This window comes from Triticum urartu, chromosome 3A (genome assembly GCF_056163025.1).
Source record: "Triticum urartu cultivar PI428250 chromosome 3A, HENAU_Tu73, whole genome shotgun sequence".
Taxonomy (NCBI): domain Eukaryota; kingdom Viridiplantae; phylum Streptophyta; class Magnoliopsida; order Poales; family Poaceae; genus Triticum; species Triticum urartu.
Genome location: NC_141875.1, coordinates 686,937,999 through 686,951,971, shown reverse-complemented (window position 1 = coordinate 686,951,971; position 13,973 = coordinate 686,937,999). Strand labels below are relative to the sequence as shown.

Below are 13,973 nucleotides of genomic sequence, written 5' to 3'. Positions count from 1 at the left end.
GAATATTCTTTGCTGATGTTGTCAGGTGTGTGTATGAGGGGAGATTTTTTTCCTCCAGTTGCAACACATGGGCACGTTTTGCTAGTGAGATAATAATAATTTACAAATTTATTACTCAAAACACATACTTTTTCTATAAAAATAGTATATAACTATATATATAACTTATATATGCATGGATAGATTCATGACTTGATGGGTATGGATGGGCTTAATATATTTTTTAGAAAAGAGCTATGCTAAAATAAAATGGATGTATTAGCCGGGAATCAGTCTCTTGTAAAAGAAATTGACTACTTGTATGGTTGTTCGCCTCAAGAAATATAAATATATTTCAAGAAATATAAATATATTTCTTACTTCAGTTTCTTTGTTAACTCTTTGATTTTTGGTATATACCATAAAAACCCAAATTTAAAATGGCATGGAAAGTTCATATCATATTGAAGCCAGAAATCATAAAAACCGAAAAATTGGTTTGGTTCATTTTATTTTCGGTATGGGTTTTCAGCTCGGTTTCAAAATGCATAGGGTGAAAGATAACACAGACCATGGGAGTCGGCAGCGTGAAGTCACGTGCAGGCATGGAGTCCTGCATTTTTATATTTGCATCCCTTTGCTTTGTCCTGTCAGGCGTTGTGTCGCTATGGTGGCATTGTATCGGCCGGTGTATCCGAAAGTGTTTTCTAATTCTGAGCTCACATGAGATCGTGTGAACACTAAAATCATATTTTTTTAAAACAAATTCATAAATTTCTGTTTTTTTTGTGAAACATTTACAAATTTTTGATAACTTGCAAAATTTCATCATGAAATGACATTCATGGAAGACGTGGCAAAGAAAAACAAGATCAATGCTCCAAAATGCGTTCGCAAATATCATTTTGGAGCATCAATTTTGTTTTTTCTGCCACATTCTCCTAAAATGTTATCTGGTGATGAAATTTTGCAAGGTATCAAAATATTTGTTAGTGTTCCACACAAAAATAAGATATAATCTTTGGATATTTCTTTTCAATTTATTTTGATTTTAGTATTCACCTGAACTCACATGAACTTGAGATCAGAACAGATGCGTACTCGGCGTACCGTACTTATTTTCATTTCTCTGGATCTACTTTTTGTTGAACTCGTAAGGGCCTCCATTTTAAGCCGAGCATGCGGATCCGCTCTAAGAAAATACGACCGCGTTTATCTGCTCGCAAAGCTTTGGATTCACGGATCCAAAGATAAGAAGGGAGCTCCATTAGAGGACAGACCAAACGCTAGAGCATATGGATTCGATTGATCTGAGAAATCTTCATTTGCTAGCGCTTGATACGAACTTCAACCAACGGAAACACCTGTCAGAAGTCAGAACCCAGTGGCCATGAGCACAAGACTTATGAAGCATTGTCCACCTCGTGTTGTGATCACACCAATTTGCGGCAACTGATTCAACAACAAGAAAATAAGGTAGACTAGAGCTAAAACCCATAAGATCATAAAATCAACTCATAGTTCTCGCACTGGCACGTGGATTACTAACTTTCACGCACCCCTGTTCATAATTATTTTCCTGCAGTGATGCATATTGTGCGTATGTTCACACCAAATTAATCAACAAAGCAAAGCAAATGCATCCATGAACGACTCATTACAAATTCATAATCTAGGTTAATGCTAACACATTGACACCGGTGTGGACGCCGTCAGCGTCTCCGATGAACCTGCTCCAGAACCAGTGTCCCTTCCAAACGTGCACCATCTCCTCCATGGGCACGTTCTTGGTCTCCGGAAGGAAGAGCGCGACGAAGGCGGTCATGATCACCACCCAGCCGGCGAAGAAGTAGAAGAGCCCGAACTTCAGGTGGCAGAGCATGGTGAGGAAGGCCTGCGCGATGACGAAGGTGAAGAGCATGTTCACCGACACGGTGATGCTCTGCCCCGCCGACCGAATCTCCAGCGGGAAGATCTCGCTCGGCACCAGCCACCCAAGCGCCCCCCACGACCACACGAAGCCTGCCACGTACACGCAGATGAAGAGCACCACCGCCGCCGCATAACCCCTGGGCATCTCTCCCACGCCACTTGTCCCGAACCTCACCGCGATCAGAGTTCCCACCGCGATCTGGGACACCAGCATCTGCGCGCCGCCTTGCAGGAACAACTTCCTCCGCCCCAGCCTGTCGACGGTGAACATCGACACCATCGACCCGAGCACGAGGACGCCGCCAGTCATCACCGACGAGAGAAGCGACGCGTCTCCCTTGAAACCTAGGGTCTCGAATAGCACCGGCGCATAGAAGTTGATCACGTTGATGCCGGAGACCTGCTGGAAGAAGGGGATGAGCACAGCCATGGTGAGCTGCGCGCGGTACTTGCGCATCAGGATGTTGCGCCACGGATGCTGTACTTGCTTTGATATTTCCCTCGCCGCCACTAGGTCCGCGTACTCCTCGCCGATGTCGTCGGTGCCGCGGATACGGCGTAGCATCCGACGCGACGCCTCCGGGTGGCCTCGCTCCATCAGTGAGTTGGGGGTGTCGGGGAGGAAGAGTGCGCCGACCGTTATGATCACCGCAGGCACAGCCGCGAGAGCCAGGCTGACGCGCCAACCGTGGCCGCCTTTGATTTTGTTAGTGCCGTAGTTGATGAGCTCCGCTGCCAGGATGCCGATGGTGATCATGAGCTGGAAACCAATGTTGAGCATGCCGCGGAGATGCGCAGGTGCCATCTCCGATAGGTACACCGGCACAGACTGCATGGATGCGTATACCAAAATAATCATTCAATTGAATCATGTGGCATGCTTGATTTTTTAAAAAAAAAATCAATATGAGATATATGTTTTTTAATGCGTACCGTAGTAATCACTCAAATGTTTTTAATGTCTTGACTATAATTTTCAATAGACCGACACATTCTCAAGAGTGACAACCCAATAACATGATCTACAGTTACTCAAGACATTAATAAGGATCCCCGCAAAAAAAAACAAGACATTAATAAGGATACACAGTTAAATTAGGAAAAAGAAAAAAAACATGACCACAAAATATTATGCCGAGAACCAAGAACACGCAACAACACTACCCGGCCCGTGAAAAACACAACATGTCTCCTAGCTCCCCGGCCGGTAGTGGTCCATGCCAGGAGTGGCAGTTTTGTACTTTTTCATTTGTATAAATGTAAGCTTTTTTTTTCAAGTATACTCCTCCCCGTTGGTACATGCATGACCCGAAGTAAATGAAATGAAGAAATGAATTGTGCCCAATATATGTCTCCTCTTTTTTTTCGAAACGGAGACAAAAGTTTTGCCTCATGATTAATGGCTTAATTAAGAAGAAGAGAATTCCCCAGTTAATTTACGGAAAACCGGGCGAAAATCAATACAAACGGAGCACATACTAACTACTCACACAATAAGAAACCCCACAACCGCACAGGTGACCCTGCCAGTCTCTTCGAATACACAGCATCCACAGACCCGACATTGCTAGTACACCAAGAGAACGCCGACAAAAACACTTGTACACAAGACAAAGCAGATTCGGAATTGTCTTTCCTTCCAAGGATAACTTGTATCCAGGCGCTTCAGATTATTAGCCTGGAGTTCGCCACCAGCAGTATAGCCAACCCTACCCTATCACATCAATCCCACAAGCCTCTTATCCATTCCCGTTCGCTCGTGGCGGGGGAGTAAGTCAAAATAGAAAAAAAAAACTCATCTGACACCTCTCAAGGACGGGCCGAGAGATCGAAGGTCGTCCATCAAGCAGTCAGAGACGCCTTGCCTGTGGCGCTACTCTTTCCTTTGCCCACCTTCTTTTGTTTGCCCCTTATTGGCGTCCCAGTCAAGAGGCAAGCAATCGACCTACCCAAACCAGGTCTAGCAATTTCCACACTGGCGAGCAAGTCACAAAGTTCCTTCGCGAAGGAAGCATCTGGGTTGGGAGTAGGTGGCAACACACTTGGCTCAGTGGTCGTGTCACTCACATGCATCACCTGCTCGATGGTCGCAGACGAGGGAAGGGCAACAACATCTTAAACACCACGCTCCATGACACCGAGAGGTAGGCTGCCTGGCGCCTGACACCCAATGGACCTAGGCGAGCGAGAGACAACAACATCCAAATCACCACACTCCTCGGCATCAAGTATTTGGCTAGACTCCCGAGGTGATGCAGGCAATAATTCTGCAATCGAGATCGCCAAGGGGGGGGGGCACCTTCAGTTGTTCGACGGACAGAGGCAAAACCGGAGCCCCACACAGGTCCCAAAGCTCAGGCATGATCTGCAGCACCGGAGTAACAACCACATTAGTGTCCAGTCCCTCAAAGGCTGGCAACGATGAGCTGGTGCTTGCATGAGGGGAGAAACAACCATGAAGCCTGGCTCCCCTCTCGAGCTCAAAGCTAACATCAGGCACAACCAAAGGGCACAAAACATGAGCAGTCTGCAACACAAGTGGCGCCAGGGAGAGACCGTCCAATGCATCCTCAGCTCGCTCCAAGAAGCTTCCCATCCGCAGCATCCAACCTTGCATGGTGTCAACGACATCGCATAGAGGCTGAATCATCTTATCAAGCCGAAAGGAACCCATGCCATGGAGCTCAGAGCGCAGCAGCTCGACCTACCCCTCCAAGGCAGACCGCACCAGCATATCCGTCGATGCCACAGAGCCAGCAGGAGCAGAAACGATCGAGGCCCAAGAATCATGACAAGACGGCTTCGAGGGGAGCGAGGCTTCTATCTGGATCTTGCGAGGAGCTGGAGCCTGATGGTGCCCGACGGAGTGGCGAGACAACATTGATGCAGTAGCGCTTCCCAATAAGTTGAGGGGAAGCCAGGCGTTGCAACACCCACGCGCTCGATGACCATTCTGCAGGCACCGAGAACACCTAAACAGATCTCTACAATCCGCCGCACGGTGTCTAGGATAGAGGCATCTACAGCATCTACCGCGAAGCCAAGCCGGGGCCAGACGGGGAGCCCATGCAGGGGCCGGCGATGTCGGGCGTCGCATGCTGCCCCTCGGCAGCACCTTCTGCCAACCTCCGCACGTATCCACCTCAGACGCCAGGCCCAACTGAGCAACCAGAATGGCGGATTTGGTAGCTGACCGTGGCATCCGTGGGGCCAGCTCATTGTCATCCTCATCTTCTTCATTGTCGGCAAGGGAGCTCCACAAAATAGGTGGCTCCGTGTCCAAACCTGATGCACTGCCGGTAGGAGTCAGAGATGGTGCGGCTTCAGCAGGAGTGGAGGACGACGAAGCGGCACCGGCAGGAGACAGGGTTGCGTGTCGACAGTAGCAGTCGAGGGCGACAGCGCAGCGCCGACAGGAGTCATGGACGACGCGACACCAACCTGAGTCGTGGACGAGGGACGCCCAAGCAATGGCGGCGGCTGGCCCCCAAACCCACCATCCATCTGGCCAGGGTCATGCGGGGTTGGAGCAGCGCACACAACGTGAAGGCTGGACATCCCGACAACGCCGGCCGAGGGAGGCCGGGAGCTCGATGCAGCCCCAACAGGCCTCGGGGGGCATCCAGCACGGGCCAAACGGCCACCAGCGGCTGGGGCTGCCTCGCGGGAGGCAAGAGCAGTCGCGGCGAGCGCAGCGGTAGCAGCCGAGGCGGCCGACGGATCCGGAGTTGACGACGCGGACGCAAGCGCCATGGGCAGCATAGCGAAAACTCCGAAGGGAGAAGAGGTGCAGCCGAGAGAGGACGCGGAGGGCACCCCGAATCTGGTCTTGGCGGAAGAAATGGCTCCCGGAGGGAGTAGACCAGCGTGGAGCCGCCGGCCGGGGCGGAGGGTTGCGGGAGCCATGGCCAACAACCACTTAAGTGACAAGTAGATGATATGGAACTGTCTCCTTCTCTTTTCATTTCTGCCTACATATACCAATTGATACCGTTGTAATTTTCTATATCTAAATAGCTATCATTCATTACTAGATTTACCTTCACATACGTATTTCCACATCATCTCAATTGTTGATATCATCAAGTATTGCATGTACTCATTTTTTCACGAATACCCAAAGTTTGTTTAATTTTGGCTGATAAAGGAATTAGAATGGATACAAATTAGGATACAAGACGTGACACTAATGCAAGGTGGCGTGATGATGCCCGAAGCAGAGGGACAAGAGATGCTCGTCCTAAATAAAGGATACATACAGCTAAACCCACAAGCTCCGAACAAGTGAGGCACACTGAACAAGCACGATGTCCAACATCGCCAAAGTCATCACCGGGGTTGGCACGAGCGAAACAAGACGTGCCACCTCACAAAGCCATACATGTGCTTTTAGGGGTACCAGTCATGGATGCGACTCACAAGTTAATTTATTTGTTTTAATTTTTACTAGCAAACATGCCCGTGCGTTGTAACGAGAGAAAAAAAAAGTTCTTCCATGTTTAGCTCATGAGTCCGTGCGTTGTCATGGAAGAAAACTCACGTATATGATGCTATCAAGATCCATCTTAACAAATAACTTAATTATCCATTTGTTAAAGTATCATACATGCACAATATATGCATTTGTGTACATAAAGGGATACATAGTTGAATACCCATGCATTGCTATCGAGAAAAAATCAACCGATTGCAACTTTCTCATCCCCCAATTAAACCTACGCACCTTGACCACCCTGAACCCTCTTGTCACCCAAGTAATAACATAAATCTACTTTAGTCACGGGTTCACGGCCAATGCATGACAAAAGTCTCTATGGAAAAAAACTATAGATCAAAGGCACTTTGGGACGCTAGTTTGGGAAAGAGGGTATGCATTTCCATCCTTTGTCACCCATGTAACAACATAAATCTACTTTATTCACCCAACGCGGGACATAAGTCTGTATGAAAAAAACTATAGATCAAAGATACTTTGGGACGCCAGTTTGGCAAAGGGGATATGTATTTCCGTCCTTTGTCACCCAAGTAACAACATAAATCTGCTTTAGTCACCGCCAACGCAGGACAAAAGTTTGTATGCAAAAAACTATGGATCAAAGGTACTTTGGGATGCTAGTTTGGCAAAGCTTGTATGTATTCCCGTCCTTGACAACTTAAATTTGTTCATAGTCTCTTAGATATTTTTGGAAACATCATACATCAAAATCACGGTTAGCAATCTTAACTATGGGTTTGTCTGAATCTCAGTGAAAATTTCCGAACATGCATCCTACCTACTTCTGCTACTCAGCTTCAGAACCATTAAAAGTAAACAGCTGAGCTTGTTGCCATGGTTAGAAATTAAACCGGCTTAAATTAACAGCGCAGTGTACAACAGACCAGGAAAAATCTTAGTTTATATATACACTACAATCATTGTCATCTATATGCTGGAGTTACCTAAACAAATATTAATAAGAGAAGTAGGCCTGATCAACATATATATATACATATAGAAACAAACAAACAAAACTACTGTAGCACTGCACGTGTTCTTTTCCTAAGTAATATTGCAGCTGAAAAGCTTTCATATTACAGCTCAAAAGCTTATGCCGGTTTAACTCTTCTTTTCCATTTTTTCATGAGCCAAAAAAAGGCTCATCGTGTTAAAAAAGGCTCATCAATCTAGTATGATACGGGAACACCCAGCTCATCAAAACTACCGTAGCACAGCACGTCTTCTTTTTCGGAAACACTAACGCTCACACTTGTGGACGTTTGCATCTCGTCCACACGCGTGGATCCGCGTCCGTTTGTACGTGCATGAATCTTGGCATGTTTGTGGTGTCACGTAGGACTGGGTTGCTATGTGGGCATTCACCCGCTCGCCCACACGTTCGTTTCACCATACGGAGGGGTCGGTGTGTGGGTGTTTAGCAGTTCGCCCACACATCAGTTTTCACTCACGCACAAGGGCTAGTGTGTGGGCATTTGCCATCTCGTTCACACGCCCGTCTTCTCTCCCACACCCAAGCTGTCAGTTGCCATGCGTTTTGCAGTGTACATGGCAACTGCCCCTAGTGTGCTTGTAAGCAGATGACAACTCTCTCTTTTTTTATCCAAACATATCAGTTGTCATGTGTTTTGCAGGGTACACGGCAACTGCCCAAGTGTGCTTGTAAGCAGATTGTAACTCTCTTTTATCCGAACATGTTGTTTTGCCATATCTCTTTGTAGCGCTACACGGCAACTGCCTAGTGTTAGTAGGTGGCAACTCCTAAGGTTTTCAAATCATGGCATTGTAGTAAATCAGACCATACATGGCAACTACTTAGTGTTAGTAGGTGGCAATCTCTAAAGTTTTTCAAATCATGGCAACTATAGTAAACCAGACCATACATGGCAACGGCTGTAGTTGTCCAAAATGGCATCTGTCACTTGGCCTGAGATGACAACTGCAGTTGAGCAACCATGACAACTGTAGTTGTCCGACATGGCAACTGTAGTTCAGCGACATGGCAACTGCAGTTAAACGGACATTGAAGAGGGTCCGGACCATGGCAACTGCAGGGACGCGTGGTGACTGTTACGCGGGACGCGCGGGGCCGTGAGGTAGGTGGCTGAGAGAGGTCATGTGGGCGTTATGCATTTTTCCCACACATAGGCATGTGAGAGGGACCGCAAGAAAAAAACAAAGGATGTGGACACTAGTTGTTTTGTCCACACGTAAGTGTGTGAGCTGGTCCTCTTAAACATCACATAAAATGTGTGGACAAACCCCTTAACGACCACACGTATGGCAGTTATCATCGTCTTTTTTTTCCCTTTCAACCTCCTCCTTCCCATCAAGGCCAAAGGCCCATTTGGACGACACAGAGGGCCAACCAGGTCCCTTCCCCTCGTACTAATACGAGGCTATTACACGTCGTTTACGTAGGATGAGGCTTGTCTAAAAAACATAGGATGAGGCGACGACGTAGGTGATCACTCGTGCTTCTTCCTTTCCTTCTTGCGCAACGCCTCTGCCCGCGATATAGCCCCCTCCGCCTCTCACAATCACATGAGGACACCCGCACAAACCCTTCACCGTCATCTGACGGCTCAGTGACCCGCCGGCAGCAGGTGTTCCTCGCAGACCCGCCACACCCTTCTCTCTGCCTCGACCCCTTCTCCGTGGGTCTCCTCTGCCCGCCATGGATGCCGACCCTGTCCCCCTGCCTTCTTCTCCCCCGAGCTTGACTGAGCCACAGTCATGGCAGCAAGCATAGAGCTCGGCTGCCTGCACTTCGACACCTTTCCCTCTTCTCCTGCTGCATCACCGGCCCACGGCTGCCTCCCCGTTTTCTGCCCTCCCTTCGGCTTCCCTTCTTCTTCTCCAATTCCTTCCTACCATGGCACTCTCTTCTCTCTCCCTAGAGGAGGAGCTCACAAATCATGTCTCCCGCTTGGCCTCTCTTTAGGTCTCAAGGCAAGTTAATTCCCGAAACAGCTTCATGATTCCCCACACAACTTTTGAACGTATATAAATTGTTGAAAGGTGATGAAGACGATGGAGGTGGGACTACATAATCTGTATAGCGAACATCTTACACAACAAGAGAAGGTTAGCTTGGTTGGCTCCATCCTTGTGGTCATAAGGAAGATGTTGCCAATTTGAATCCCCACGGAAGCAATTTTTTTGCTAGTCGACCGAAAACTGCATGAAGCAAGCCCAACTCGGCCTAGATGGCCAATTCCGCATGGAAAACTAAGAAAAACGTATGAAGAACTATGAAAGTCTCCGTCCTTTAACATCAGGTAAAGATATGGTCAACATCTTTACGCTTCACATTTTTGTTAAAGATGACACCCTTGTTAAGTTCTGTTTGAATGACTTTCTCTTTCAATACATAATTTTGTCAGAGTACATGCGTTGCAGTATTATTTTATTAAAACATAAACGGAGAACTCTCTTGCATTTGTCTTTTCCATTAGCTTGAATTGTTTGCGGTTCCTGCAGCAGCCGCCAATTTTGGGGTGGGGTGGGGAGGGATCAAAGTGGAAAAGTAAAGTGGGGCTTGCCGCAGGACATCATCTGGTTAATCAATAATAATCAAGGGCACAGCCTAGTGATGCAAACAAAACAACAAAGCAGTCAAACTTCGTGGAAATTTCTTGCTTGGACTTTGGCGACATATATTTGCATACGGCGGCATTGTGATGTGACCTTGATGGTGACTTATATTTGCATATGGGATTGTGATGTTAACTTGAGGGTGACATATATAAAATTGAAATAGGTAAGTGAATCAGCCTGTTTTCAATTTGCGGATGCACACACATCTCATGTCATGGCATCATGCAGAAGAATCAACGTAGTGAACAGTCGTGTACCTGATTGGCGAACCCGATGCCGACGCCAAGCAGCATGCGTCCAACGATGAGCATCGCAACGTTCTGGGCAGCGCCATTCAGGGCGGCTCCCACGAGGAAGGTGAAGCCGCCGGCTAACATAGACCACTTGCGGCCAAGGATGCGGGTGACAGCGGACGCGAAGAAGGAGGCGACGAGGGCGGCGAGGTAGAGTGAGGATGTGAAGGCCTGGAGCAGCTGGTTGTCGTACTGGCAGTACTGGTTGCTCTTGCTGGCCGCCTGCTTCTGCCGGTACACCTCCGGGAAAAACTTCAAGAGAAAGGGGTCCATGGACGTCACCCCGCCTGAGATGCCGATGTCGTACCCGAAGATGAGGCCGCCGGTGGAGGCGACGACGCAGGTGAAGACGACGTACAGGGTGAGCTTGCCAGGGTATTGCTTTCCGCCGGCCGTGTCCACGATGGCGCCGCCGGCCATAGCCGACTGATCAGAGCTATGGATGGACGAATACTAAGTTACTGACTAATACAAGCTTTCCAATGTTGAATATATAATGCCGGGCTTCCGTCGGGCCACCGAGGAGCGGAGCCTCAGCTCACTCTGCTTATTCCACAGACGAAGTCAGAAAAAATGGATGTAGTCACAAATAGGTGGTGGGTTGGTCAAAAATGGATATTAGTCTTCGTTTATATGCGTGCTTCTCTTTCCAATAGTTGCCAAACAAATTGTCAGGAGTATGTAGTCAGTACACCCACCAAGGTATGCACCACTGATTTGATTTCACAATGTCAGTGTCTGGTACGTGAAGCAAACAAATAACGGAATAAGCTAAGTCAAGAAAAAGTCAAGAAAAAGTCTAGATGACGCTCCGTCTCCGCCGGCAGGAGCTACGGTTCGGTGATGGGTACTTTAATTAAGCTACTAGTGACCAGCGTTTGGGTGATTGAGCTAAGTGACCAGCTCGTTAGGTGATTTTTATTTTTCAGGGAAAGATGGGAGTTTATATTCCATGATAAGTTAACAATTGAGAGGCACAAGTTTCTCGATACACCGAGGACCTCTATGCATCAATACAACAGTAGTATAGTCTGTACTGTATTTAGCTAGCCGATCTACAACCCTATTTTGTTGTTTCTTAATTTTCTGGGAACAAACTCCCTCTCTTCCACATGAGTGCTTTGGTTTTCACTGCGAGATGTCTATACGCGGAACTTGTCAACATATTCTCAGAAAGAATAAATAGTGCCTCAGAAGAGTCTGACTAGATCAAGGTGTGTTTGATCGTGTGATATAAGGCATGCCACCAATTGATAGGCAAAGGTGGCATGATCTTTTCTTTGACGTGCAAGGCAGTTTCATTAAGAGAGAACTAGCACATATGTCCGTGCGATGCAACGGGAGAATAATCAGTATGCATTTAAAGTTAGTGAGAATTATATGTGCAAGCAAAACCTTGTGCGCACGTGAAAAAGAAACATTTAGCTTCTCGGTTTCGCCGGTGTGATGTAATCAATCCGCTATTTTTCCATTCATTGACCGAGGGCATTTAAGAGTTTTGTTACGTCATCGTACGCCCGAGAAGGCCCATGAAATATTTAATCTACTTTTCCTTTCAATCGAGGAGATTTTAAGGAATGAAGTTTCTCAATATTGTAGGAAACATGAACCAAATCTGAGCAGTTTTTTGAAAATTATGTATACTTTCACAAAAACGATATTTTTTTTGAAACAAGGACATCTTTTAAAATCCACAAATATTTTTTGGAAACACCAACTTTTTTTATAAAACATGAACATTATTTGAATTTGTGAATATATTTTTAGAATGGGCACGTGTGTTGAAAATTCATAACATTTTTTGAAAATGTGTATCTTTTAACATTATTTTGAATTGTGAAAATTTCACCAAAACAAGAATATTTTTTGAATTTGGAGCATTTTTTAAATTGCCATTTTATTTTTAGAAATCTCGAGCAATTTTGAAAAATAATATAAGTTTTCGAAAAAATAGGAAACTTTTTTCAAGTTTCGAATATTTTTCAAAATAGCAACAATTTTGAATTATGAACATTTTCTCTATTTAGATTTTATTAAAATTCTGAGCATTTTTTGAGAATTTTGAATTTATGAAATAAATTTATAAGAAAATAAATTTGGATGTGAAAATAGAGATAGGGGAAGGAGAATAAAAATAGAAATAAAACATACAAACAAAGAAAAATGGGCCAGCCCATTATTGGTTGCCTTGTGTGAAGCCCCGACTATTTGTGGCCACATGCGGAAAATAGAATTTTCACAGTAGGGTGGGCAGAAAAATAATTGGGCTGGTTTCGCTGGGCCACAACGCGCGGCCCATGTACGAAATTCCGGAAAAGCCTTTCTTTTCTAACAAACGAACGCATAATAATTTAGTACCACCTCGGATTAAAAAATATTCTTTTCGGCGGTGAGCAGATGAAAAAATTGGCGAAACGCACCTCGCTTTATTAGTAGGTATAGAAAAACAAATACCGAGTGACCCGGTTTATAAGGGAAACTAGACCGGAAAACCACAATAACAATAAAGAAAAGAAAAGAAGACAACCAAAGCAGACCACCAACTCCTGACTTGGCCTCTGCCCAGAGATATCGAGAGCAAGATCTTTGGAAACATGTTCAAGAAGGCAAATGGCGCCTGATGACATCGGCATCCACCGGTCGACCACCAAGCTTACACCTAGCCCCACGCTCCACCGCCCACCGAAACTTGCGAGTGGTTTGGCCATATGCCAACAACCTCCAATGTCCATTCCACCCCAATCAGTCGTGGCTCAGTGTAAGGAAGTACTATTTGATAATGCCTCCAAGGAGGACACCCACATGCACCAACATCACCGTCAACGACCCCTCTTAAAGAACAAAGCTTTCGCCCAAAGCCTTATGCCTCGCCACCTCTGACCTAGCCTAGGGGCCAGCCCACTGCGAACTTTACGAGGGCGAGTCGCGGCTCTACTCGCATTCAACAGTGGCCAGCCTAACCAGAATGAACAGAAGGACGCAATGGCCTCCACATCGCCATGGTGGACTGCAAACAACGATGCTGGCACCACCACCAGCACCACTGCAACGGGGGCTCCACAAGCCACACTGCGCCTATATGCCAACAGCAACACGCAGCCGCTACGTCACCTAGGCCAACCTGAAAGTACAACTAATCCCCGATGGTTTTGGTAATTAATAACAACAAATATGTCAATGATCTAATGCTCATTGCTAATAGATTTCAAGAAAGATCAACGATTGGCATGGCAAGAACTAATGGATGTGGACCCCTCAAAATGTCAAGGACAAGGATTGGCAACTCCAAGACTCTACATTTATGGTTTAGTGATCCAAGATCACATTGAGTCCCTTAGGAAAGCCAATACTATTAAGGTATGAGGCATTGATGATGAGGTTGTTGCTCAAGTGCTTAGTGATATTGCTCTAAAAAACCTCAGTCATTTTCTCAAAAGAACACATATGTCCAAACCCTAGTTCACCATGTCGGTCCCACCGATACCATCCACTCTGGACCCACCGATATGACCACTCCCATTGCCAACCCATAACCCTAGCAATTTGGTTTGACCGAAAATGGATCTCGGTCCCACCGAGATGGCACTACCAAGTTTCTATATTGGCATTGTTTCACTTCAGAATCACCGAGTTGAAACAATCGAAAATTCTGAGATTGGGCTTTGCACTAGCGA

The 13,973-nt window shown here is 46.3% G+C and overlaps 1 protein-coding gene across 1 annotated transcript; it reads right to left on the bottom strand.

Moving 5' to 3' along the window:
• Positions 1–1,510: 1,510 nt before the first annotated feature.
• On the bottom strand, positions 1,511–10,795 carry LOC125531890 (sugar transport protein MST3-like). The gene is made up of 2 exons (XM_087517178.1): positions 10,264–10,795; positions 1,511–2,740 (listed from the first exon to the last, which is right to left on the bottom strand). Exons 1-2 carry the CDS (start codon positions 10,717–10,719, stop codon positions 1,652–1,654), a joined length of 1,545 nt encoding a protein of 514 aa, XP_087373304.1. The 5' UTR covers positions 10,720–10,795; the 3' UTR covers positions 1,511–1,651.
• Between the last annotated feature and the right edge of the window lie 3,178 nt (positions 10,796–13,973).

What these genes read in the sequence shown, in the direction of transcription:
- LOC125531890 (XM_087517178.1), bottom strand. Translation starts at nt 10,719, where the DNA reads ATGGCCGGCGGCGCCATCGTGGACACGGCCGGCGGAAAGCAATACCCT. An exon ending in GCATCGGGTTCGCCAATCAG is followed by an intron (nt 2,741 to 10,263) that starts GTACACGACTGT and finishes GCATCCATGCAG; the next exon opens with TCTGTGCCGGTGTACCTATC.